The sequence below is a fragment of the Suricata suricatta genome, chromosome 9 (assembly GCF_006229205.1).
Source record: "Suricata suricatta isolate VVHF042 chromosome 9, meerkat_22Aug2017_6uvM2_HiC, whole genome shotgun sequence".
Classification (NCBI taxonomy): domain Eukaryota; kingdom Metazoa; phylum Chordata; class Mammalia; order Carnivora; family Herpestidae; genus Suricata; species Suricata suricatta.
This window is the reverse complement of record NC_043708.1, coordinates 58,287,086-58,313,211: the sequence shown is the minus strand read 5'-3', so window position 1 is coordinate 58,313,211 and position 26,126 is coordinate 58,287,086. Positions and strand designations below refer to the sequence as shown.

The window sequence follows — 26,126 nt, the reverse complement described above, 5'->3', positions numbered from 1 at the left end:
GATGGTATCTCTGTGACACAGCCAAACCCTCCTTTTAAAATTGAGGACCGGGGTGAAAATGATGACTTGTATGTACATTGCCCTTTTGGGACGTTTGGGGGACCCTGACAAGCATGTGGCCGTTCCTATCTCCTGGTATGCTGATCACTGAGGACTAGAGGTGGGGCGGGAGTTAGATACTCGATGAAGGGTGAAGGTCGCTGTGCTAAAGACACTGCTGGGGACCGAAACCTAAGGTCTTCGGCCTAACAGTGTTCATTAGCACAAGCACGTGTTGAGCCCAGGGTTTCTATACATTTTCCAAACTGTAAGGTCCTGCAGTGGTTCCCTGAAGCAGATGTGTAACAGAATCAACTGAGAGCATTGGAAATATGGATGCCTGGGCCCCACCTCCGGTTCCCAGATCAAAATCACATGGAAAAGGGACTGAAAGTTATTTTAAAAGATCTCCAGGACTTCTGAAGCTGCTAGGCTGAGCACCCATGTCCAGGAACTGGTGATCTTGATATTCCATGCAGGCAAAGCCGATGTGGTTAGTTGCTACCCTTCTGGGCATTCTAGGAAGGGGAAGTCTTCTTGGGACAGCCAAGAGGTTCCTCACCACCTGGTCTCTGGGGCCCTTGCCAGTTTCTTCCTTGAAGCCCATGGTCTGCTTTATGCAGCAACCTGGCCTGTGACTGGGTGTGCCAAGGAGAGCCCTCTCAGATCGCCTATTGTTGTTTTTTTGGGAGGGAAGGTTACATGTCATCAACCATTCTTAAAATGCAGCCTCTCACATGCCTCTCCCCCCATGGCATCCCCTCCGGCTACTCCTGCTGCTCTGGCTTAGGTTTCCATTAGCTCACTGGGTCTCATTTCTTTTTGCTCTCTCTCATCTATTCTTCAGAGTGGCACCAGGGCTCTCTTGTAAAAGCAGATCTGCTTCTGGTGCCAAAGATCCTCAATCTTTCCCCACTGCACCGAGAGTAAAGCCAAAGCTCCTCATTTGGCCTTTGCTTTCTTTCCCACCATACGCTTCCCACTTTTCTCTCTAGCGTCAAGTTCTGCCCCTCCCTGCTGTATGATCTGTAGTCACTCTGGTTAGATCATAATCATGCCAAGCTAAACCGAACACTTTTCTAACTCTTTTCTTCAAATTACTTCCACAGCCTATAATGTCCTTCTCCATTACAGTCACCCACCACGACTCTACTCCTCCTCTAGAATCCAGCTTGATTCCCACCTACCTGAGACACTTTAATGGATCCCCATTAAAACCGATTTATCCCTCTCCTGTGTTCTTGAACCCCTGTATGAACCACAATCATTGCCTTTCCTAAGGCTCACTCTGTGTTTCGTTTATTTTTGCATGTATCTATTGTCCCTGCTGGCTTGTGAGTTGGCACCGCCTAGGGACATGTGTTACTTCTCTTTTGGTCATCTATTACACAGTGTACAGACTCGGCACTAACTATATGTCTGCTGATCGGCCTGTTGAGGTGCTTGTTTAGTAAATTTTATAGAAACAGTGAGAATCAGGCTTAGCCCTTAATCATTACTTATCTCATTTTAGATCTGAAGACACCTTCAGATTGAAAGTAAGGAGACAGAGAAATATCTATCATGTGACTGGAAATCAAAAGAAAGCCAGAGTAGCCATACTTATATCGGACAAACTGAAATTTAAAGGCAGTAACAAAAGATGAAAAAGGGCATTATATAATAATTACAGGGTCTCTCCATCAAGAAGAGCAAACAATTATAAACATCTGTTCACCGAATTCAGAAGCACCCAAATACATAAAACAATCACAAAGAGAAACAATCTTATTGATAAGAATGTGCTAATTGCACGGGATTTTAATACTCCACTTACAGCAATGGATAGATCAACTAGACAGAAAATCACTAAAGAAACAATGAACTTAAACGACACTTTGGAACAGATGGATTTGACAGATACAGTTAGAACTCTACATCCTGAGGCTATGGAATTCACTTTCTTCTCAGGTGCGCATGGCACATTCTCCAAGATAGATCACTTACTGGGTCATAAAACAGCCCTCCACAAATATAAACAAATTGAGATCATACCATGCACATTTTCAGATCACAATGCTATGAAATTTGAAATCAATCACAGGAAAAAGTCTGGATAACCTCCAAAAACATGGAGGTTAAAGACAACCCTACTAAAGAACAAATGGGCCACTCAGGCAATTAGAGAAGAATTTAAAAATATATGGAAACAAATGAAAATGAAAATACAACAATTCAAACTCTTTGGGATGTGGCAAAGGCAGTCCTAAGAGGAGAGTATATTGCAATCCAGGCCTATTTCAAGAAACTAGAAAAAGTGCAAATTCAAAATCTAACAGAACCTCTAAAGGAACTAGAAGGGGAGCAGCAAGAGCACCCCAAACCCAGCAGAAGAAGAGAAATAATAAAGATCAGGGAAGAAATAAACAATATAGAATCCAAAAATAAAAATAAAAATAAAAATAAAAAAACAGTTGAACAGATCAATGAAACAAAGAGTTGGTTTTGTGAAAAAATCAATGAAAGTGATACACCTCTAGCCAGGCTCCTCAGAAAGAAAAGAGAGAGCACCCAAACAGACAAAATCACAAATGAAAATGGAGCTATTACAACCAACTCCTCAGAAATCTGAGCAATTATCAGGGAATACAGTGAAAAGTTATATGCCAACAAACTGGATAACCTAGAAGACATGGACAAATTTCTAGACAAACACACACTACCAAAATTCAAATGGGAATTTTGAAGAAAGAGAAAATCTGAACAGACCCATAACCAGTGAAGAACTCTAATCAGTTATCAAAAATCTCCCAACAAATAACAGCCTGAGGACAGATGGCTTCCCTGGAAAATTCTCCAGACATTTAAATCAAAGGTAAAACTCATTCTTCTCAAGTTATCCCAAAAAAATAGAAATAGAAGGAAAACTTCCGGTCTGATTCTATGAAGCCAGCATCACTTGGATTCCCAAATCAGACAGAGACCCAGCAAAAAAAGAGAACTACAGGCCAATATCCTTGATGAATACAGGTGCAAAAATACTCAACAAGATATTAACAAATCAAATTCAATAGCATATAAGAAGAATTATCCACCATGATCAAGTGGGATTCATTCCGGGGTTACAGGGCTGATTCAATATTTGCAAATCCATCAATGTGATACATCACATTAACAAAAGAAAAGATAAAAATCATATGATCCTGTAAATAGAAGCAGAAAAAAATATTTGACAAAAGACCCTCAAGAAAGTCGGGATAGTAGAAACTTACTTAAACATCATAAAAGCCATTTATGAAAGCCCATAGCTAATATCATCCTCAATGGGAAAAAACTGAGAGCTTTCCCCCCGAGATCAGGAACATGACAGGGATGTTCACTCTCACCACCACTGTTGTTTAACACAGTGCTGGAAGTCCTAGCACCAGCAATAGGACAACAAAAGGAAATAAAAGGCATCAGAATTGGCAAAGATGAAGTCAGACTTGTATTTTTTGCAGATGACATGATACTCTACATGGAAAATCTTACTGACTCCCCCAGAAGCCCACTAGAACTGATTTATGAATTCAGTAAAGTCGCAGGTACAAAATCAACATACAGAAATCGGTTACATTTTTATACACCAATAATGAAGCAACAGAAAGAGAAATCAAGAAACTGATCCCATTCACAATTGCACAAAACACCATAAAATACCTAGGAATAAACCTAACCAAAGATTTAAAAGATTAGTATGATGAAACTATAGAAAACTTATGAAGGAAATTGAAGAAGACACAAAGAAATGGAAAAACATTCCATGTTCATGGATCAGAAGAATAAACACTGTTAAAATGTCATTATTATCCAAAGCAATCTACATATGGAATGCAATCCTAGTCAAAATTGCACCAGCGTTCTTCTCAAAGCTAGAACTATCCTAATATTTGTAATGGAATTCCCAAAACCCCAAATAGCCAAAGTAATATTGAAGAAGAAAACCAAAATGGGAGGCCTCACAATCCCAGACTTTAGCCTCTACTGCAAAGCTGTCATCATCAAGACAGGATGGTATTGGCACAAAAACAGACACATAGACCAATGGAATAGAATAGAGAGCCCAGAACTGGACCCACAAATGTATGGCTAATTAATCTTTGACAAAACAGGAAAGAGTATCCGATGGAAAAAAGACAGCCTCTTTAACAGATGGTGCTAGGAGAACTGGACAGCAACATACAGAAAAATGAAACGAGACCACTTTCTTACACCATACACAAAAATAAACTCAAAATGGATGAACGACCTCAGTGTGAGATAGGAAATTATCAAAACCTTACAGGAGAAAGCAGGAAACAACCTCCTTGACCTCAACCTCAGCAATTTCCTACTTGACACATCCCCAAAGGCAAGGGAATCAAGAGAAAAAATGAACTATTGGGACCTTATCAAGATAAAAAACTTCTGCACTGTAAAGGAAACAATCAACAAAACTAATAGGCAACTGACAAAATGGGGAAAGATAGCTGCAAATGACATATCAGATAAAGGGCTAGTATCCAAAATCTATAAGGAACTCACAAACTCCACACCCACAAAACAAATAATCCAGTGAAGAAATGGGCAGAAGTCTTCTCCAAAGAGGACATCCAGATGGCCAATAGACACATAAATGATACTTAGTATTACTCATCATCAGGGAAATACAAATGAAAACCACACTGAGATACTACCTCACGCCAGTCAGAGTGGCTAAAATGAACAAACCAGGAGACTATCGATGCTGGCGAGGGTGTGAAGAAAACGGGCACCATCCTACACTGTTGGAGGGAATGTAAACTGGTGCAGCCGTTCTGGAAAAAAGTGTGGAGGTTCCTCAAAAAATTAACAACAGAACTCACCTATGACCCAGAAATAGCACTGATAGGGATTTACCCAAGGGATACAGAAGTGCTGATGCATAGGGGCACATGTACCCCAATGTTCATAGCTGCACTTTCAACAACAGCCAAATCATGGAAGCAGCCTAAATGTCCATCAACGGATGTATGGATCAAGAAGATGCAGTTTACATGTACAATGGAGTACTACATGGCAATGAGAAAGAATGAAATCTGGCCATTCGTGGCAACGTGGATGGAACTTGAGGGTGTTATGCTAAGTGAAATAAATCAGGCAGAGAAGGACAGCTATCATATGTTTTCACGCATAAAGGGTAACAGGAGAAACTTAACAGAGGACCATAGAAGATGGGAAGGGGGAAAAATAGGGAGGAGGAGGGCGGCAAATCATGAGAGACTCTTGAATACTGAAAGCAAACTGAGGTCTGAAGCGGGAGGGGGAGAGGACAAGGGGGTGATGGGCATGAAGGAGGACACTTGTGGGGATGAGCACTGGGTGTTTTATGGGAACCAACTTGACAGTAAACTATTAGAATAATAAAATAAAATAAATGCAAAAAAAATCATTACTTCTCAAGATTCAGCATCATCTATCCTAGAGACAAACCTCTACTAAAACTTCATATTTCTATCTCTTTGCCAGGAAGCATTAACATGAGGACATGACAAGCTTTGGACATTTGTAAAGACAAGTATTTCAGGGCAAATAAATTGAGACTGTCATGTCACAGTCTAGCAAGCGTGGGCTTGCTAGATCCCATTGCTCAGTGGCTCACAAGGAGAACCATGATATGGTGGCCTGTGACCAGATCTTAGTAGAAGAATGTGATGGGCATAGAGTAAGGTATCAAAACATTACTCTTCATGCTCTTTTTTCATATACCTCATTTTTTCTTAGTAGGGAGAGGAATCCATTTGCCTCTCAAATGAAGATTATTGTAGCAAGACTACAAAGAGAGAGAAAAAGGTAATATTTCGTGTTTTTGGTCTTTGAACTATGCCCTTTCATGTATTATATCAGTTAATCTTCACAAAAACTTTGATGTAGAATTATTATTCCTGTTTTAAAAATGAGTTAACTGAAAGATTAATTATAAGAAGGGAATTTTTGTTACATCCATGTGAACTCAAGACTTTGTTAGGTCATAATATTTTTTTATGTTTGTTTATCTTTGAGACAGAGAGAGACAGAGAGACAGAGAGTGAGTGAGGGGCAGAATGAGAGGGAAACACAGAATCCAAAGCAGGCTCCAGGTTCTGAGCTGTCAGCACAGAGCCTCATGTGGGGCTCAAACCCACAAACTGCATGATCAGGACCTGAGCTGAAGTTGGACACTTAAGTGACTGAGCCACCCAGGCACCCCTAGGGCATAGTTTTTCTATTGATACTCTTTAGGGCTAGTGGCTAGATGTCCCAGCATCTCCTGAAGTTATAAGCAATGCTTCTGTGTATGTACATATGGGTTTTTCTGAAAACAGTGTCTATAGATTTTGTCAGGCTCTTAAAAGCTTAAAAAACAACTTCATTACACTATTTCCCCTATCAATAAATTTATAAAGAAGAGGGAGTTCAGGGTTGAAAACACTGGGCCTGAAAAAAAGAAAGCCCTCCTCTTTACAGGGGTCATCAGGCAATTCGACTTAGTGGCAAGATTTCCGCACACATTCCTGCCCTGGAATCAGGTTACTCCTAACTCAACGTTTCTATGAACTCAGTGCTTCTCAAAGTGGGGAGCTTGATCCACTATCATCCCTACGTGGGGACTTTTTAGAAATAAAAATTCTGGTCCTATCCCAGGCCTAGTGATGGAGCTCAGCAATCTGTTTAAACAAGTCCTCCCAATTACTCTGCTGGACACTAATGTCTGAGAACCACTAGTTAACTGGAAGCTTATGGTTCATCTCTCTGTATCCTTGGGTTGGATCAGTGATGCTCTGAGAAGCTCTGGATGCGCTGGAGAGGACTGCAGACCTTTCTTTGATGGAAACAGGGCTTTGTTTCTTTAAGGTTGTAGAACTAAAGGCGATGCTGTTAACTCTGTTCCACCTCTCCTACCCCAGCTCAGTCCACAGCAAGAATGCCCACTTGTGAAGTTTTGGGTATGAATGATACCTGTCACATAATCTGAATGGGTCATTCTGTAATGGCCCTCAGTGAATCATTCAAGCATTTCTGTCTATAATGATAACAAATCACAATTAAATTAATAGCAAAAAATAGAAACAATACATGTGTTATAATGCTTATATTATTTTTCATAACTTGCATTATGGAAAATAAATAGTTGCTTATTGCTAGATACCATCTTTTTTTCTTTTTCTTTTTTAAGTAGGCTCCATGCCCAGCATGGAGTCCAACACAGGGCTTGAACTTATGAACCTGAGATCAAGACCTGAGCCAAGAGCAAGAGTTGGACACTCTTGAGCCACACAGGTGCCCCCAAGACATCATCTTATATTCAAAAAATATATATAAAACATAGAAGAATCCTATGGATTAGGTATGTAACACCGTTTTACAGATAGGACACAAGACTGAGAGAGTTAAGTCAGTTGCCCAAGATCACACTGCTTATAAGAGGTAGAGCCTGGATTTGAACTCAGGTTCTTCTGATTCCCAACCATATGCTCTTAACCATTGTATCATATTGCTTCTATCCATCATTCATTTTTTGTGTATTCAGCAAACATTTATTGGATGTCTATATATGCCTGGTCCTATATGGGGTGCTAGAGTTTAGTGTAAAGGTAAATGATCCAGGGAGGGTATTAATTATCAAGTATCACAGTACAATGTGTTAAGGAGTTAAGTGGGGATGTGGACAAAGTACAGGGGAAACATGCTGTAGGGAAAAGAAAGCTACTCTTGGGCTTTCACTATTCAAAGTCCTGTGAGAAAGTACCTAGCTTCTCTGCCTCATAAAAACTTGGTCACTTCTTGATCTGTGTGTCCAATGTCCCAACTTCTCTGGGGAGGCCCCCAAAACTGGCATCTTTCTTGCCAGTCATAGAGTTCTGACAGGTCCAGTGCAGTCTAACAGTCTAGCTCTCTCACCTGGGGAAGAAGAGAGATGGAGGTTTCATGGTGCTCCCCTTGCTCAGCACAGAGTGAGCAGACAAAGATGGCAGCTGCCTGCTTCACCCCGAGGGAACAACATACTATTAGACAACCAATGGGTCAAAAAAGAAATTAGAAAATAACTTGAGAAAAATAGAAATGAAAAGACAATATAGATAAAATGAAAAGACAAAACTTACGGGATGTAGTAAAAGAATACTCAGAGGTAATTCCATAGTGATAAACATCTACATTAAAAAAGAAGCTCTTGGGATGCTGGGTGGCTCAGTCGGCTGCGTGTCTGACCAGCTCAGGTCATAATCTCAGTTTGTGAGTTCCAGCTGTGAGTTGGGGTCTGTGCTGACAGCTCAGGGCCTGGAGCTTCTTCAGATTCTGTGTCCCTCTCTTTCTGCCCCTCCCCTGCTCGTGCTCACTCTCTCTCTCTCTATCAAAAATAAACAAACATTACAAAAAAGATCTCAAATAACCTAATTTTACAGCTCAAGAAGCTAGAAAAAAGGAGGAAAAACTCAATTCAAAATTAGCAGAAGGAAGGTAATAAAAAATATTAGAGCAGGGATAGAGACTAGAAAAAAATGGGAAAAATGGAAAAATTGTTTTTAAAATGATTTTTATTCATTTTTGAGAGAGAGAGAGAGAGAGAGAGAGAGAGAGAGAGAGAGAGCGAGTGCGCAAGAGACAGCACAGACACAAGAGCAGGGGAGGGGCAGAGAGAGAGGGAGACACAGGATCCAAAGCAGGCTCCAGGCTCTGAGCTGTCAGCACAGAGCCCGATGCAAGGCTAGAACTCACAAACAATGAGATCATGACCTGAGCTGAGTCGGACACTCAACTGACTGAGCCATCCAGGTGCCCCAAGTTCATTTTTTGAAAAGATAAACATGGCAGACCCTTAGCAAGACTAATTAAAAAGAGAGAAGACTCAAATAAAATGAAGAAAAAAAAAAAGACATAACTGACATCACAGAACTATAAAGGGTAAGAGACTATATGCCAAGAAACTGGACAACCTAAAAGAAGTAGATAAAGTCTTAAAAACATAAAACCTTCCAAGATGAAATCATGAAGAAATAGAAAGTCTGAACAGACCTATAACTAGTCTGGAGATTTAATCAGCAATCAAGAACCTCAAAACAAAGGAAAGCCCAGGACCAGATGGTTTCACATGGTTTCTACCACACATATAAAGAATTAATACCAATGCTCCTCAAATTCTTCCAAAAAATCAAAAAGGAAAGAACACTTCCAATTCATTTTATGAGGCTAGCATAACCCTTATACCAAAGCCAAAGATACCACAAGGAAAAAAAAAAAAACCACCAAAACCCCAAAAAACTACAGGCTAAGATTCCTAATAAATACAGATTTAAAAATCTTCAATAAAATACTAGCAAATTGAATTCAACAGCACATTAAAAGGCTCGTACACTGTGATGAAGTGGGATTTATCTCTGGGATGCAAAGAGTTTTCAACATACAAATATCAGTGTGACATACCACTTTAACAGAATGGACGATAAAAAAAAAATCACATAATCTTCTCAATAGATCCAGAAAATGCATTTGATAAAATTTAACCTGCTTTCATGATTGGTACCCTCAACAAACTACAGATAGAAGGAACATAATAAAGTCCATATATGTAAAGTCCACAGCTAATATCACATTTAGTGATTTAAAACTGAAAGCTTTTCCTCTAAGATTAGTAACAAGATAAAAATGCCTGCTCTCATCACTTCTTTTCAACATAGTACTGAAGTCCTAATCAGAGCCATTAGGCAAGAAAAATAAATAAAAGACATCCAAATCAGAAGTAAAATTTTCCCTGTTGCAAACAACATGGACTTATATATAGGAAAAAACCCCTTAAAAATTCCGTAAAAATACATTTAGAATTAATAAACAAATTCAGTAAAATTGCAGGATACAAAATCAACGTACAGAAATCACTCATGTTTCTATAAACTACAAACAATCTATAAAAGAAATTAGGAAAATATTCTCATTTCAATGGGATAAAATGAACAAAATACTTGGCAATAAACTCAACTAAGGTTAAAGTCTTATATACTGAAAACTATAAAATATTGTTAAAAAGTTAAAGATGACCAGTGAAGACATTGCATGTTCATGGGCTGGAGCACCCAGTACTGTTAAAATGTTTACCAAAAGTGACCTATAGATTCAATGCAACCCCGATAAAACTCAAAATGGCACTTTTCATAGGAATAGGAAAAAATTCTATAACTGAGTACACCAAATCAATACTACAAAAGAAGAATAAAGCTGGAGGCGCTATGATTCTTGATTTCAAAGTACATCACAAAGCTATAGTAATCAAAACATTATGGCACAGGCATAAAGACAAAGTCTACTGGGACAGACCAGAGAGCCTAGAAATAAATCCAAGTATATATGACCAACTAATCTTCAATAAGAGTACCAAGAATACACAATGGGGAAAGGGAAGTCTTTGACAAATGGTGCTGGAAAAACTGGAAGTACACATGCAAAGGAATGACACTGAAACTATATAGTATACCACACACACACACACACACACACACACACATCAAAATGGATTAAAGACTTAAATATGAAACCTGAAACTATACAACTCTTAGAAGAAAACATATGAATAAAGATTCATGACATTGGTGTTAGCAATGATTTGACACCAAAAGCACAGGCAACAGAAATAAGAACAGACAAGTGGGATTACATTAAACTAAAAAGCTTCTGAACAGCAAAGGAAACAAAAGAGTAAAAACACATCCTATGGAATGGGAGAATATATTGCAAATCGTATCTATAAGGGGTTGATATATAAAATATATAAGGAACTCTTACAACTCAATACCAAGAAAGCTAATAAATTGATTTTAAATTGGGCAAACGACTTGTATAGATAGTCTTCCAAAGACGATATACATATGGCCAATAGGTATACAAAGAAATGCTCAAAGTCACTAATTATGTGGTAAATGGAGATCAAAACCAAAGATATCATTTCATCTCTCTCAGGATGGCTATTATAAAAAAAGAAAAGAAAAGAAAAGAAAAAGACAACAAGTGTTAGCAAGGATCTCCAAGGGGAGAAACTAGAATCCTCATATACTGTTGGTGGGGGTTCTAAGTGGTGTAACTACTCTGCGAAACAGTATGGAGGGCCTCCAAAATTATGATCTAGCAATTCAACTTCTGGGTATTTATCCAAAAGAATTGAAATGAGGTCTCAAAGAGATCTTAGCACTCTTATGCTCATTGCAATACTATTCACAATAACCAAGATATGGAAACAACCTAAATATCCGTTGACAGAAAGACAGATAAAGGAAAGTGGCATATTCATACCATGAAACATCATTTGACTTTAAAAAGAAGAAAACTGCGATATTTGACAACATGGATGAAAGTTGAGGAAACTGAATGTCAAGTAAAGTGAGCCAATCACAGAAAGACAATTACTTCTTGACTCCACTTATATGAGGCACGTACAATTGTCAAATTAGTAGAATCAAAGAATGGAATGGTGGTTGCCAGGGGCTTGGGGGCAGGGAGATGGGGAGTCACTAATCAAGTTTCAGTTAAGCAAGAGAATAAGCTCTAGAGATCTGCTTTATCACATTATACCCATAGGTGACAAAAACGTACTACGTATGCACTTAAAACGTGCTGAGGGAACATCTCATGTTAAGTGTTTTTATCATAATAAAAATTTTAAAAAACTTGAGGGAAAAATATATCACTTAGCCCAAGTAAAATATTTAGGATGGATCACACCTTAATTATGCAAATGGATATTAATGTTGATGAAAAACCTGTCTTATTAAAAATTTCCAACTTACTTCTAAAATTTGTTCCAACTGTCATCAATCAGGAAACTTCCTGTGTTTCTAACCCACATTCCTCATGCATCAGCCTAAACTATTTTACTCCCAATTTTTTGCTCAATTTCAAGGGTAATCAACTGTCACCATTCTTGATGTAATTCATCATGATTTAAAAACTGTTATTGAAATAACCTTTTCTTCCTCATTCTTAAAAACAGTTCCTTTGAAATATTTATTTATAAGTAGTATACATTATTTCCCCATCTACAGATGAGTTTTATTCTTTTCTTCTAAGTATGTTCCAATTTTTCTTATAAAATACAGTACTTTAAACTGAAGCTAAGTAGCCTGGAATGCTAATGTATGTTACATGCATTAACCTTATTTGTGATAGCAATACAAGATCCAATATTCCTAGTTTAAAAAATGACTTAATCCCCCTGCAAACATTTTAAGGCTGATGTTAACATTTCATTTCACAAATGGGAAAACTGAGACAGAGGAAAGGTCTAACTTGCCAAAGAGCAGGGCTAACGAGTAAGTACCAGCACTGGGAATTGATACCAGGTCTCTTATAACTCTCTGCCTGCTTCCGTCACACTGCCATTTTGTGTGAGTGCAGAGCTGAAAGAGATGTGTTTACCGATCTCTCTTTAGGAAGATCAATGAGTTTCCCTGACAGGACATATTATTTATAGACTCTCCACAGCTTAACAAGAAACACTGATAAGTGATCCCAAAACGTTGGTGGTCATGATGTTCTGTAACCTTTAAAAATTCAACAAAAGGTACATCATCAGAAATGAGATCATACGACTTGAAATAGTTAACGATCAACATACTACCTATTTGTGACTAACTTAACCATCTAATCCAAACATTATATCCACAGCTGAAGACAGGACTAGCAATGTAAGGCAATGGCACTTAAGAAGTTAATATGCAGAGAGGCAAAATGTCTTGATCAAAAGAAGCATGTGCCTCTCCTTTTACCTTCCCTGGCATGGGCTTTGATGCCTTGCTTAGTGACTGGCCAGCTGGCTGCTAGCTTGGTAAACAGAGAACCTTTGCCCATCTCACAGAACTTTGTGATTAGGGTCTGGCGTCTTTAAGAAGACATTCCACACAGAGACATTCCAGAAGGAGGGGGTAAGGAAGATGCGGGAAGCAAGATCTGTTAGCTAGTGAGGACTAGGAGTGGGAAGAGAGACTAACCAGGAAGCCTGCTGCTCCCCGCAAGGCAAGGTTGAACGGAGTGCAGTGGGCTTTTCACTTAAGGAGCTCAGCATGAATATACACCTTAAAGTCTAGTCTTAGAATCTTCCTACCTCATGTCAGTCCAAATTAAATTTCCTTTGCTCCCTACAGTTACCTCCTTTAATTCCTCCTGGCATCACACTACATCTGAGATCCTCTCTGACTGGCTCTGACCTCGCATGAATTCAGTACACACTGGCTACTACCTTCGACAATCTTCGATAAACACTTAGTGGCGCACTCTCCAGGATTGGCCTTGGGTGATGCTAGATTGGATTTACTGTCGCTTGTCAAAAATTGCTAAAATAGGTTTGCCATTTGATGAACTAAAATAATTGTTGAGAAGTGACTGAAAGTGATTGCTGTAAACTGCTTTGGTCAAGACAATTAAAGACAATATAGCAGTCCTACAAAGAGTCACATGATTGTCAGGGTACCACAAATTACTGTTTTTTTTTTAAGTTTATTTTTGAGAGAGAGAGAGAAAGAACAGAGGAGGGGCAGGAGAGAGGGGGACAGAGGATCTGAAGCAGGTTCTGCACTGACAGCAGTGAGCCCAATGCAGGGCTCGAACTCACAAACCACAAGATCATGACCTGAGCCAAAGTCCGACACTCAACTGACTTGCCACCCGGTTGCCCCACAAATTACTTCCTGATAGAACACTTTTATTCTGCTTTCTTTTCCCCTCAGTAGGTAGTAAATTGTTTGATGGGGAGAATGTTAGGATGACAACGGGGTGATTCAAAAAGAATGGAACATTTTAATAAATCTATTAGTAGTTAGATTATATATAAACATGTGGCCAAGACCAATTTTAATAGGCTCCCTCAGTTACCTCCATCATTTTACAAACGGTCAGTCTGTGCTAACACCACACATTCTATACTTTAATTCACTTTACCCCCTTCATAGCACATCGCCATCAATAGTTGAACGGGGTAGTTGTGATGCCATCTTTCATTTCCTCAAGGCTACCAAGAAAGAGGAGATATCAACAGGAAGTTTGTGTGGATTCTCACATGAAGAAACTGCAGACAACTTGGTCTAGTAATACATTTTTGAAAGTTTACTTTTAAATCACTCTGCACACTTTGATTTTAGAACATTACTTGAAAAAGTCTTCCACGTTATCCTGAGTAAGAAGACACTGAATGGAGGGAGGATGGATGAAAAGTACAGCTGGGGAGCCCTTATCTGTGAAAGACGTGTCCCCACGACAGCCTGATGAGGGGCTGGATGAACCTGCGCGAAGACAGGGAAGGTCTGCTCTTGGATCTGCTGATTACACAGGGTAGGAGGCGAAGCTAGAACAACAGTCGAGGCCTCAATATTAAAATTTATCATCACCAGCACTGGACTGAACTCACAGGATTACATTTAAGCATAGTGAATACAAACCGTACAAGTTCAAGGGGAGACTGGACTTGACTGCGGTTCACGTTCTCTGGGGATTTTAACTGACCACAGTTTTACACATACCAACATCTTGATGTAAAACCAATACCGTTCTCTGTCTATTCCACCCCAACAAATATCTCAAGAATTCATCTTTGTACAATCTTTGGCTGCATTAAGAAGATGTGGTAAGTACACACACACACACACACACACACACACACACACACACACACTGGACTACTCCTCGGTGATGAAAAAGAATGAAATCTTGCCATTTGCAACACCGTGGATGGGACTAGAGTGTATGATGCTAGGCAAAATAAGTCCGAGAAAGACAGCTTTCATATGATTTCACTCATGCAGAATTTGAGAGACACAACAGATGAATATAGGGGAAGGGAAGGAAAAAGAAGATAAAAAACAGAGGGAGGTAAACCATAAGAGACTCTTAAATACAGAGGACAAACAGGATTGCTGAAGGGGCTAAAGGAGTGAGGGGCATTAAGGAGGGTATTTCCTGGGATGAGCACTGGGTGTCACATGCAGGAGAAGAATCACTGGGTTCTACTCCTGAAATCAAGACTACACTATATTTTAACTAGCTTGAATTTATTTTTTGTAAATATTTTTGAGAGAGAGAGAGAGAGAACGCACGCACGAGCGAGCATGGGTAGGGGAGGGACAGAGTGAGAAAGGGAGACACAGAATTTGAAGCAGGCTCCAGGTTCTGAGCGGTCAGCACAGAGTCCGATGTGGGACTCAAACTCACAAACCATGAGATCATGACCTGAGCCAAAGTCAGACACTCAACTGATTGAGCCACCCAGGTGCCCCCAACTAGCCTGAATTTAAATGAAAAAACAAAGGCACGTGTTCAGATCACAGGAAGGGTCGAGACTACTGTCCTCTGAACTGATCCTCTGACAACTGTTGTATTATGTTCAGTTTTGACACTGACATTGACAAATCTGATGCCTCTATGGCTGGGGACACAGACCAGAGAGAGGACCAAAACTCATGATGTCACTTGAAGAAAAGTTGAGGAAATGCGGATATATCCTGAAGAAGAAAAACGTAAAGGCTCATCTATCCATACCTTGAAGAAGTTTGGTACAACAGTTACAAGTATGGACTCGGGGGTCAGATGGCCTGGGTTCAGTCTCTGGCGGATCTAGTGGAGATGGGCACCGAACCCTGACATTCTCTGGGAAGAGTCCTTCAAAGCCTCTCAAGGGAACAGACTGTGCCAGGTCATATTCATTTTGTATGTATACCAGGCCTGCCACATCTTCGGTGTTTAACAAATGTTTTCTCCCTCCTCTATATGGACATCATACGCAAAGAACTAAGGTCTCAGAAGCAAATTACAAAGGCAGCACATATACATGCACACTGGTTAAGCACCCGGTAGCAACTGCAAGGCAAATAACAGCGGCTCAGCGCTGCCTGACCCACAGCTGGCAATGGCCATCATGAAAATGATGTGGGGAGTTGAAATCGTAGTTGCCTCCTGGAAACTGAATGAGGAGGCAGCTTGAGTGAGAACAAACTGCCCTTTATTATTTTTATGAAGAAATTTGCATTTTAGTTTTTGTTAGTTTCAGTGGGTCCAAGTCAATTAGGAGTCAAGTCAGCTTGCGGTCTCTATCTTTCATCTTCTCTAATACTGGCTCTCTTCTGTGGTTCTGTTTATGAACTTTGACAAAAGCATTTTTTGCCCTGATGTCATGGCATCATGCTGTTTTGTCCTGCAATGAAAATACCTGCCATTGAAGTTTAATTAAAAGATACAGTTGTTTCCACTTCGTAGCTATCAGAAGAATCTATCACAGTGTTTGTTTTCTCTTTGTGTGAGATAGTTTGGGGAAATGCTAGCTCCTCACTCCACAGAAGGTCACTAACTAAAATGAGATGGTTTAATTGATAGGCATTCTTTAAGGAATGTAGAGTATTCCCAAGATCCTATCCTTGCAGGGCTCTGGGCTTTGGAATGAAATCAAAGTCTTGTTAAAAGCTCAGCATCTAAATGTAGCCATTCAGAAAATAGCCATGAAAATTCCTGTTTTCCCCAAGCTAGCTGTTTCTTAAAGTGTTGTGAAATGTAAAATAATTTTAAATGTATTACCCACTTAGTTCAAATTATAAAACACACACAATGTCAAAATGGGTTAGGGTTTAAGCATAACAGTTATCACTTATTTCATATACATGTATATATACCTACCTACACACACACACACACACACACACACACACACACACACACACACACACCCTCTCCTTAAATACCTCTCTTTCAATATTTACATGGGCAGATAATACTGAGTGAATTGTATCATTGAGTATTATCATATGAAATGCAGGAACATATTAATATATTTCCTTGGGAACACAGTAAGATTTTTCCATTTTGGTGTGCTCTCTTTATTCCTTGCCTCAATAAAGGCACTGACCCCAAGGAAAACTAACAAACCAGGTTTCCAAAACAAAATTCTAAAGGGTTGAGAGGTCAGGGCAAGGACATTGAGATGCTTTGATATGGAGGTAAGCATATGACCAAGAAGGCAGCTTGGGACAGAGCTTATTTCATGAGATTCTACTTCTGGACTGCTTCTATAAACGACACTTTCCCATGCCCATTTAGTTCTACTTTTGTAATATATTTGTTCGACATACCCCCTGAGTTAAATCATGTACGAGGCATCAAGGGACTTATACATACCTAACATTGTGGACCAGATGCCCTGTGCAGCCAGCATGGCCCCATCCCCCTCGGTTCACCGTATACCAGCTTATCCTCATTCTTTGTCTTCTCCCTGGTTCCTCAAGCCTCTCTTCGCCTCAGAGCAGTCACATATCCTCTTCTCTGTGATTAAGTATCTGGTCTCTGCTAATCCTCTTCATCTTGGCTAATCCTCCCCTGTGAGCCTCAACCTAAACATCGTTTTTGAAGGAAGGCCATTCCTATCTCCTTGCCCTACCCCGCAATCGGTCTACATTGGGATCCCGGTTTTTAAATTCCTACAGCTTGATAGTTGTCCTCCATGGCACTCATCATGACTGTCACTATCCAGTTCCTTGTGTAACAACTTCTTTATTGTCTGTCCCCTCTCATAGACTGCGAACCTAAGGCAGGGGCAGTGCTGACACTTAGTGAGATGGTGCCCGGCACATCGTAGGTGTGCCATGAGTGTTTTTGGAATGAATGAATAGAAGGAACCCACCGAGAATCTAAGGCTACTTATACCACATTTCCATCCACTTGGGTGGTGCCTGCCTGGAAATTTTTGACTTAAAGTTTATTTAAGAAAGTGTCTGAATCCTTGCCCCCTTCTCTCCGCCCTCCCCCATGTCTTCCTTCTCCCCAGCACACACACCCGGGGGAGTCTGTGAAAACTGCCAATGAAAGGTACTGCTTTTTAACACAGAATCTTGTCGCATATCCTGGAATTTTATAGATAACATATACTTGTAGTTTTGCCCCAGTGGTTACCAGAAAGGAGAGTTGTTCTTAATGAAACTTTAATGCTCTTGCCCTTCCCATTACCGGATGATTGGTAAGACTAATGATCAAGTAAGAGAGGATCAGAAAAATAAATGGCCATAAATTAAATCCTACTATGATCTAATTCTACTGAGATTCTTCTTTCCAAAATACAAACAGCTCTGCCTAAGCTCTCCACTTGAACCCAAAGGTGCATTTTTCATTCAGCTTAGCGCACACCTTAGGGAAGGATATAGCTTTAAATCACGCAACTAACACATTTCCACATTTCTTCTGATAAACGGAGGTGCGTCAGACACCACCCTCAGACTTTCTACAGAATTTACAAAACAAAGAAAACATTAAAAAAATCAAAAGAAAAAGAAAAATGTTTGCATTTCCAAAAGGCAATCTTTTAAAAATATTACTTTAGGAGAAAATAAAATATGTTTGACTTAATGCTGTCTGTAGTAAGATGACCATAGGGACAGGTCTAAATGGTTTATTAAGTAAGAAAAATTGAACATTTGAAAAATTGTTCTCTCCCAGAATATTTCTAACCCACACATGTAATTTATATCATGGCAAAATTCAACACAAAAGCTCTATTGTTTTTGGCAAAATAACTTGCAAACATGCTTAATTAGGATGCAACCCGAAAGCACAGTTTAATACTGTTGACAGCCATGAGCCTTAGACAGTGATTTCTGCTATTATTATTTTACTTATGGAAACATTTCAAAAGCAGTAAATATGAAACTAGAGGACAGAGTTATTAAAGAGATATATTTTAATCTTATGATTCTCATTTCTGTGTCAACATCACAAATAATATGCTTTGAATATCCCTACCTTGGAATGGGAATGGAAGAAATTCTTTTTGCAATGAAAGCTTACTCCCATGGATATTTGAAAAAGATGTCAGCATTTAAGTTAATCAATACCTGCTTCCAGTGGGCTTTACTTTGAGAAGTGATGCCTCTTTCTGGAGAGAAAGGATAATTCTTTATACTGACATTCCATTCCATTTACTGCAAGATGTAAATGAATGCCTCCATTAAATGAGTTCCATGGTCAGTTAATATCCAAAGCAGTCTTTTCTCTATTGTATATACCTATCCACCATAAGAACAGTTAGATTCTAAATATAAATCTGAAAGATTATAACCCAGGGCAACATTTTCAAACTGCTAATGCCCAGTTCTTTCATAAGCTGTGACTTCTCTAATTCTTTGTTTCTGTAGATTACAGACTAAGATTATAAGAAGAGAGGGCCAAGTTATCAGACTGAATGAGACCGAAGAGGAATTTGGTTATATTATCCTAGCTCTTTCACCTATCTAAATTTCAGTTATCATCTGTAAGTGGTGATTTACATGTGACAAAATACAAGGTAAAAAGGTACAGATAGGGCGCCTGGGTGGCTCAGTCAGTTGAGAGTTTGACTTTGGCTCAGGTCATGATCTCGTGGTCATGAGTTCCAGCCCCACATCGGGCTCACTAGTATCAGACTGTCAGTGTTGAGCCCACTTCAGATCCTCTCTCTGCCCCTCCCCTGGCTGTGCTCTCCCCAAAATAAGTATTTTTTTTTTTTAAAGGTAGACTTAAAGCATTGTATGGTGTAGTGGAAAGGGTTCTAGCCTCTGGTTCTTTCCCTCCCCCTTGCTGTATAACTTCAGATAAATTACTTCAGTAACTTCCAGCTCTGGGCCATAACTTCACTTGGTTTTCTTATCTGAAAATGACAGTTACTATGATGAGGATCACAGAAAATTATGGAGTCTTCAGAAATGGTTTTCATAGTATGAAATGGCACAGAAGGTCAGGATATTTCTGTGATAACTTGAAAAACAAATCTAATAGAGATCACCAATCTGAAGGGTTAAAAACTTACGGGGGTGGGTATCTGACCTGAGTTCTCTAGGCTCACTGTTTAAAGTTCTTATTTTACCTCTATACATAGCCTTAGAGTTGAATAAAATGTGAAAAAGCTAACTAGCTATTCTATTTTATGAGACTTGAACTTTTCACTGATTTCTTTATTATAAAATTAATACATACGTATCGTGGAGGTTTCCAACAGCTCAGAATGGTATAAAGAAAAAGTACTGTCCCTTCACTCTTGCTTTCTCTCTCTCCCCGTGTGTCTCTCTGTCTCTCTCCCTCTCTGTCTCTCTCTCACTCTCCCTCTCCCTCCCTCTCCTTCACTCTCCCTCTCCCTCTCCCCCTCTCCCCCTCTCTCCCTCTCCCCCTCTCTCCCTCTCCCTCTCTCCCTCTCTCTCTCACACACACACACACACACACACACACACACACACACACACACACACACTCATTTCCACTCCCCAGAAATATCATTATGAACAGTTTCTTTTAAAGTAAAATACTTTGAAAACAGAAAATGCTGCAAGATAATTTACGGATTTAAAAAAATACGTTAAAGAAAAATCTAAAATTACTTCATGCTGGTCAGGATTGGTGAAATCTCAGATTCGCTCGGAACAACAGAATAACCAATTGCTGCGTGAGGGAACGGAAATAATAGTCCTGTAAACAAATCGTCCAAAATGTATGGCTGGAGACAGCCCACAGCAAAGACGGAATAAAGCCTTCAAGGAACACCACCTCCTCTTCATGGTTAACAACTTGATGACGTTCTTCAACATGTTTTAATGATTATCATACCTTCTCCTTCACAAAGGATTGATTTATTATGGTTTAAATTTAAAGAATACCGGTTTCCCAGTTTTGAATCAGGCTTAGATTACAGAACACATAAAATCAATGACTTTGTTCTAGGCAAAAAAACAAAACAAAACAAAACACAAAAAAACAAAAAAACACCCACCACCCAAAAAACTAGCAAACCCAACACAGTGTTCATTTAAGTGCAAAAGGAACAGTCCTGAGGAAAAATTCTTCATGGGGTTCTACGTGCTCACTGTTTCCACCAACGCCTCACCACCTCTCTCCTTCCCTGATTGTGTCGTCAGCACCACCACACCTAATACTTCGTGGACACCTTAAAATTTAGAAACAACTTCACATACCACTTATCTTAATTCTTCAAATAACGTCAGGTAGAAAAAAACCATCTTAGCTTATCAATATATAAATTACACACACACACACACACACACACACACACACACACACAAACAATTGAAGCTCAGAGCAGTGAAGTGATTGGCTCAAGATCTTTCACCCAGTAAAGGCGCACTTGCCCAGGTTTATGATAACTTCAAAGAGTGTATCTCCAACTCAGATCTCTCCTCTGAAGCTCCAGGACCCACATCCAATCCCCGACTTAACATCCGCACTTTCGTTCCAAGTGCAGTTAAATTCAGTTTCCAGGCTGAGCCCATAATATTCTCCCATTAACTTGCTTCTCTTTCAGTGGTTTTCTTTCTCAGTAAATGGCACCAACATCCTTTCAGTTGCTTAAGCCAAAAACCTAGGAATCATCTCTAACCACCCCTTTCTTTTCAATGCGCATTCATGGACTCCATTATCATATCCAATAGATTTTGCCTTCTGAAGATTTCTCAGAAATGTCCATTTCTCCTTGTCTCTACCATGAACAACACAGTCCAAGGCTCCAGCATCTCACTTGGAAAGGATTTCCAAGTTATACCCTGCACCTCCTCACCACCTCCACTGCATGCACTCTCCACTTGGCAGCCAGAGTGATTAGGTAATTCCTCTGTTTAAAATCTTTTGTTAGCTTCCCAATGCTCTCCAGATAAAGGGAAGAATCTTTAGTGTGGCCTATAAGAGCCGGTATGATCTGACCCCCGCAAACTGGAAAGATAAATGAGTGCTTTTCATAGTTTCAAGACACCATGATATATTTTTAAATAATGAGTATTTAAGCTCTGTGTTTATATAATGCAGAATACTTAATAACTTAAGTGCACTGATTAACTGTAGAGGGATGTTTACATCTGGGGATTTCTTAGGAGCATTATTAACATATGACCACATATAAATCTTTGTGAATTCTTTCTTAAATACAGCCAAATTCATTTTATAATACTACATGAATTATAATACATGCCCAAATATATGTAATAAAATATATAATAATTCATATAATTTGTTTCATTGTGTGTGATTTGTCTGTTTCAAGCCTTTGGATAGTTGGAGATGGACACGTCTCCCATGTTGTATGGATTACTCATCTCAGAGTCTAAAAAACAGAGTCAACTTCATGCGTTTGTGACTTGTGCAATTAGCCAGGGCCTACACACAGAAGAGCTTGGTTTTACTGCCTTACTATTTGGTCTTGAAATGCTTAATTTTTGAACAAGGGTACTACATTTTCATTTTGTCCAGGGAACCACAAGTTGTTGAGTCCATTCCTGCTAAAAAGAATCTCAGTGTATTAAGCATTGGACTCCTTCATGTCATTCAGGACCAAAATATTTACTGCATTCTATTTCTGGATTTCTTCACAGAAGGAGCACTCTGAGGCCCCCTGGAGTCAGAATTGTCAATCAGTGGGGGAAGGCTGTCTATATACTGTGGTCAAGCACAGATTTCAGGCCAACAAAACATAAGCTTCTACTCAATAAATGAGATTTCTGGGGTGCGTGGGTGGCTCAGTCGGTTAAGTATCTGACTCTGGCTCAGGTCATGATCTTGAGAATGTAGGTTTGAGCCCCATTTCAGGCTCTGTGCTGACAGCTCAGCGCCTCGAATCTGTTTTGGATTCTGTCTCCCTCTCTCTGCCCCTCCCCTGCTCATGCTCTGTATGTGTGTGTCTCTCTTTTTTAAAAATAAAAAAGCATTGAAAAAAGTGAAAATAAATAAATAAATGAGATTTCCAAATACAGTAAAATGTGGTTAACAACTTTGGCTAGTGAATGAGGTAATACCAACAGATGGTAAATGTGGAACATCCTTTGGATTCAGCTGCCACTTAATTCTTGGCCTAGAATATGGGCGCTAGCTGGGCAAGGATAGGTGAAATCAACTTTACTGAAGAGTCTAGTGGTAGCCATATTAGAAATAGTTATGGTTTATAAAAGTCCATCTATACTTTTGTACTAAGCAAAATAAAAATTTGAACCCCTGTGGGAAATTTTCTGCATGTGAAAAATTGTCCCCAGTGGGTGCTTCCAGGATTGAAATCTTCGATGCAAGCAAAAAATTGTGCTGTAACGGCTGAAAAGATGCTGGGTTTAAAGCACATCACGTGCTACTTCTATCTTGAAGAAGTTAAAAGGCTGCTAGCATCTGTAAATTACCATTAAACATATACATATGTTTAATTATATATATATAATTACCATATATATAATTACCATTATTTTGCATGAAAGCGAATAATCCTTGAAGAGTTGGTTTACTGCTTACCCTAACTTAGGTGAATTTAAAAATGAATATCTAGATAAAATTTAAATTTAAGGCTGATAATTTTCCCCAGAGCTCAAAATTTAAGTAGAATATGAAAATTTCAACTTTCTTGAGAAGGTCACACTTCTTAGATAAAAATTACATGGTAACACAGTTTCTAGACGTTCCCATTAACTATTAACTACCTAACAACTTACTTGATTTTTCTAAGCCTCAGTTTCCAATTCCGAAATAGGGATAACAAGAGCCTAGGAGTAAGATTAATGTCAGGATCAAATTAGATCTAAGTGTCTAGAACATGATAAACAGCTTACAAATGGAGCTATCATCACTGATGATTTTTCTCCAGGATTTTAATCTATTAAATAGTTACCTTATTGACAGGAACAATGTTTTTGACATTGTAGTAGAAGCCAAAATAAACCATGTTGAAAACGCCATGACGTCCCAAAGTTGCTGTAAATCCTTTGTTGAGGCCCTGGAGTCCCAAGCCTTCCTTCTTAATGATGTGTCTTGCATAACTCATTGTGGATGGCTGCTGCAGAAGAGAGGAGGAAAGCCAGAAAGATCATCTTTGAGACCGTGAAATAGAGTAAATTACCGTTTAGCTTCCCTTCAAGCCAGAATTATTAGGTGCTCGTTTTTCTCCAACATGCGTAATCATGCCTAGATCCATGCTTCTAAAATTAGGAAGCCCAAAAAGTAAACAAAATTGCATGCATACAGGTCTGAAAGGAGAGATTTCTGGCAAAAAAAACTCCCACATCTTTGTTGGAATTAGTGAAACTAATGTCATGTAATACCTATCATCACTACCGACATGTAAATAGCTGTATCCAATTCTGGATTATCCAAAGTAATGGAGGGGATTAGCCACATAGATAAACTGGTAATCCATAACTGTGCATAATCCAAAAGGAATTTCTATTTGGTTCTTGAATCCAGCATATTTACGTTTCTAATTATGTTTTTCTAAAGTGAATGTAACAATTGGTCTTAATTCCATTGCCTCAATAGTTTAGAGTGGCACCAGGTTAGAATTCGGGCAGGGAGACTGCAGTTGTTTGTAGACTTCCTCAAGAGGGTGCGCAATCAGTGGATATCAGTCACTGTGATAAATGATGAGGCAGTAGTGCTGGGAGGAGTGAGTGACCTTTAATTTACTTCCTTCTAGCCTTCTGATTGATTACCCAACCCTAAAATACCCTGACTGCTGGACTCCAGTGGGCTACTTTTGGAACATGCTACCAAGCTCACTGTAGTTTGCCTTGAGGTTTATAATTCTTTACAATAACAGTTCACGTGGGCTTTTTAAAAAAGTTGAATCATTGCTTCCTTTTGGAGGTACAGTACAAAGGATCTCTCTCCTTGTTAAATTTTGACTGCATAGTAAATAGAGAAAAATGTTCAGCATTTAAATTTTTACTCCCCCCCACATAAGGCAAGCACTGAGGTGACACTCTTTTTTTTCTCCAACACGCAGAAGCTGGAGCAGGTTGCTGGAGCACTCACGGCAGTCTGATGTGCTTTCTGAATAAGGGGTTTCTTATCACGTGCAGTTAAAGTTGTATCAGAACAGAGAACAAACCCAGTCAAGGCTTTTCATCCAACTTGTATTTATAGCTATGTAATTAGCATGCTATACTTAAATGAGCTTGTTTATATAGTAAGTCCTATAGTTTTTGCTGATAAATGTTTTTAAAACTCCTAACTACAGGGGTGCCTGGGTGGCTCAGTTGGTTAAGCATCTGACTTCAACTCAGGTCATGATATCATGGCTGCTGAGTTCAAGCCCCGCGTCACGCTCTGTGCTGGCAGCTCAGAGCCTGGAGCCTGATTCCGATTCTGGGTCTCTTTCTTTCTCTCTCTTTCTCTCTGCCACCCCGCCCACCCCCCCCACCCCCCGCCAAATAAACATTAAAAAATTAAAACAAGCTCCTCACTAGAACACTACACTCAACTTCATCTTTTCATTTTGTACAATACAATAAATTGTATTAAGCTTAAGAAAACCTTTTTTGCAACATGAAAAAAAAAAACCCCACATGAGAATGCATCTTAAAAATAATGAACTTTTCATATAGGAAAACCAAAAGTTCTCAGAAGGTTAAAGTTCACTCTCTGTTTTACAAAATGGGACTTTTTTGTGTGTTGTGGCACATTGACTGTCAACACAAATTATTTATTTTGGTTTTCAAAACAGACTTGAGGACAAGTTGAGCAGAAATTCATTTCTGTTGGAAAGACTCTGGAAATGTTGAGCAAACCATGTAGGCTCTGCTCTCCTGCTCTGAGGAAGGCAGCCAGGGGGCAGAGTTTAAACTCAAGTGCCTGCAAAAACAGACACATAGACCAATGGAATAGAATAGAGAACCCAGAACTGGGCCCACAAATGTACGGCCCATTAATTTTTGACAAAGCAGGAAAGAGTATCTGATGGAAAAAAGACTGCCTCTTTAGCAGGTGGTGCTAGGAGAAATGGACAGCAACATGCAGAAGAATGAAATTAGACCACTTTCTGACACCATACACAAAAATAAACTCAAAATGGCTGAAAGACCTGAATATGAGACAGGAAACCATTAAAACCCTCGAGGAGAAAGTAGGAAACAACTTCCTTGACCTCCACTGCAGCAATTTCCTACTTGACACATCCCCAAAGGCAAGGGAAATGAAAGCAAAACTGAACTCTTGGGACCTCATCAAGATAAAAAGCTTTTGCATCATAAAGGAAATAATCAAGAAAACTAATAGGCAACCGACATAATGGAAAAAGATAGTTGCAAATGACATATCAGATAAAGGGCTAGTAT

The 26,126-nt window shown here is 39.3% G+C and overlaps 1 protein-coding gene across 1 annotated transcript in view; it reads right to left on the bottom strand.

Annotated features, from left to right (window-relative positions):
• The window catches only part of SLC25A21 (solute carrier family 25 member 21), a 490,980-nt gene that overhangs the window by 6,291 nt on the left and 458,563 nt on the right, over positions 1 to 26,126 (bottom strand). Inside the window, exon 7 of the mRNA XM_029952757.1 lies at positions 23,687 to 23,851. Within this exon, the coding sequence (XP_029808617.1) occupies positions 23,687 to 23,851 (165 nt within the window). The remainder of the gene's footprint in view (positions 1 to 23,686; positions 23,852 to 26,126) is intronic.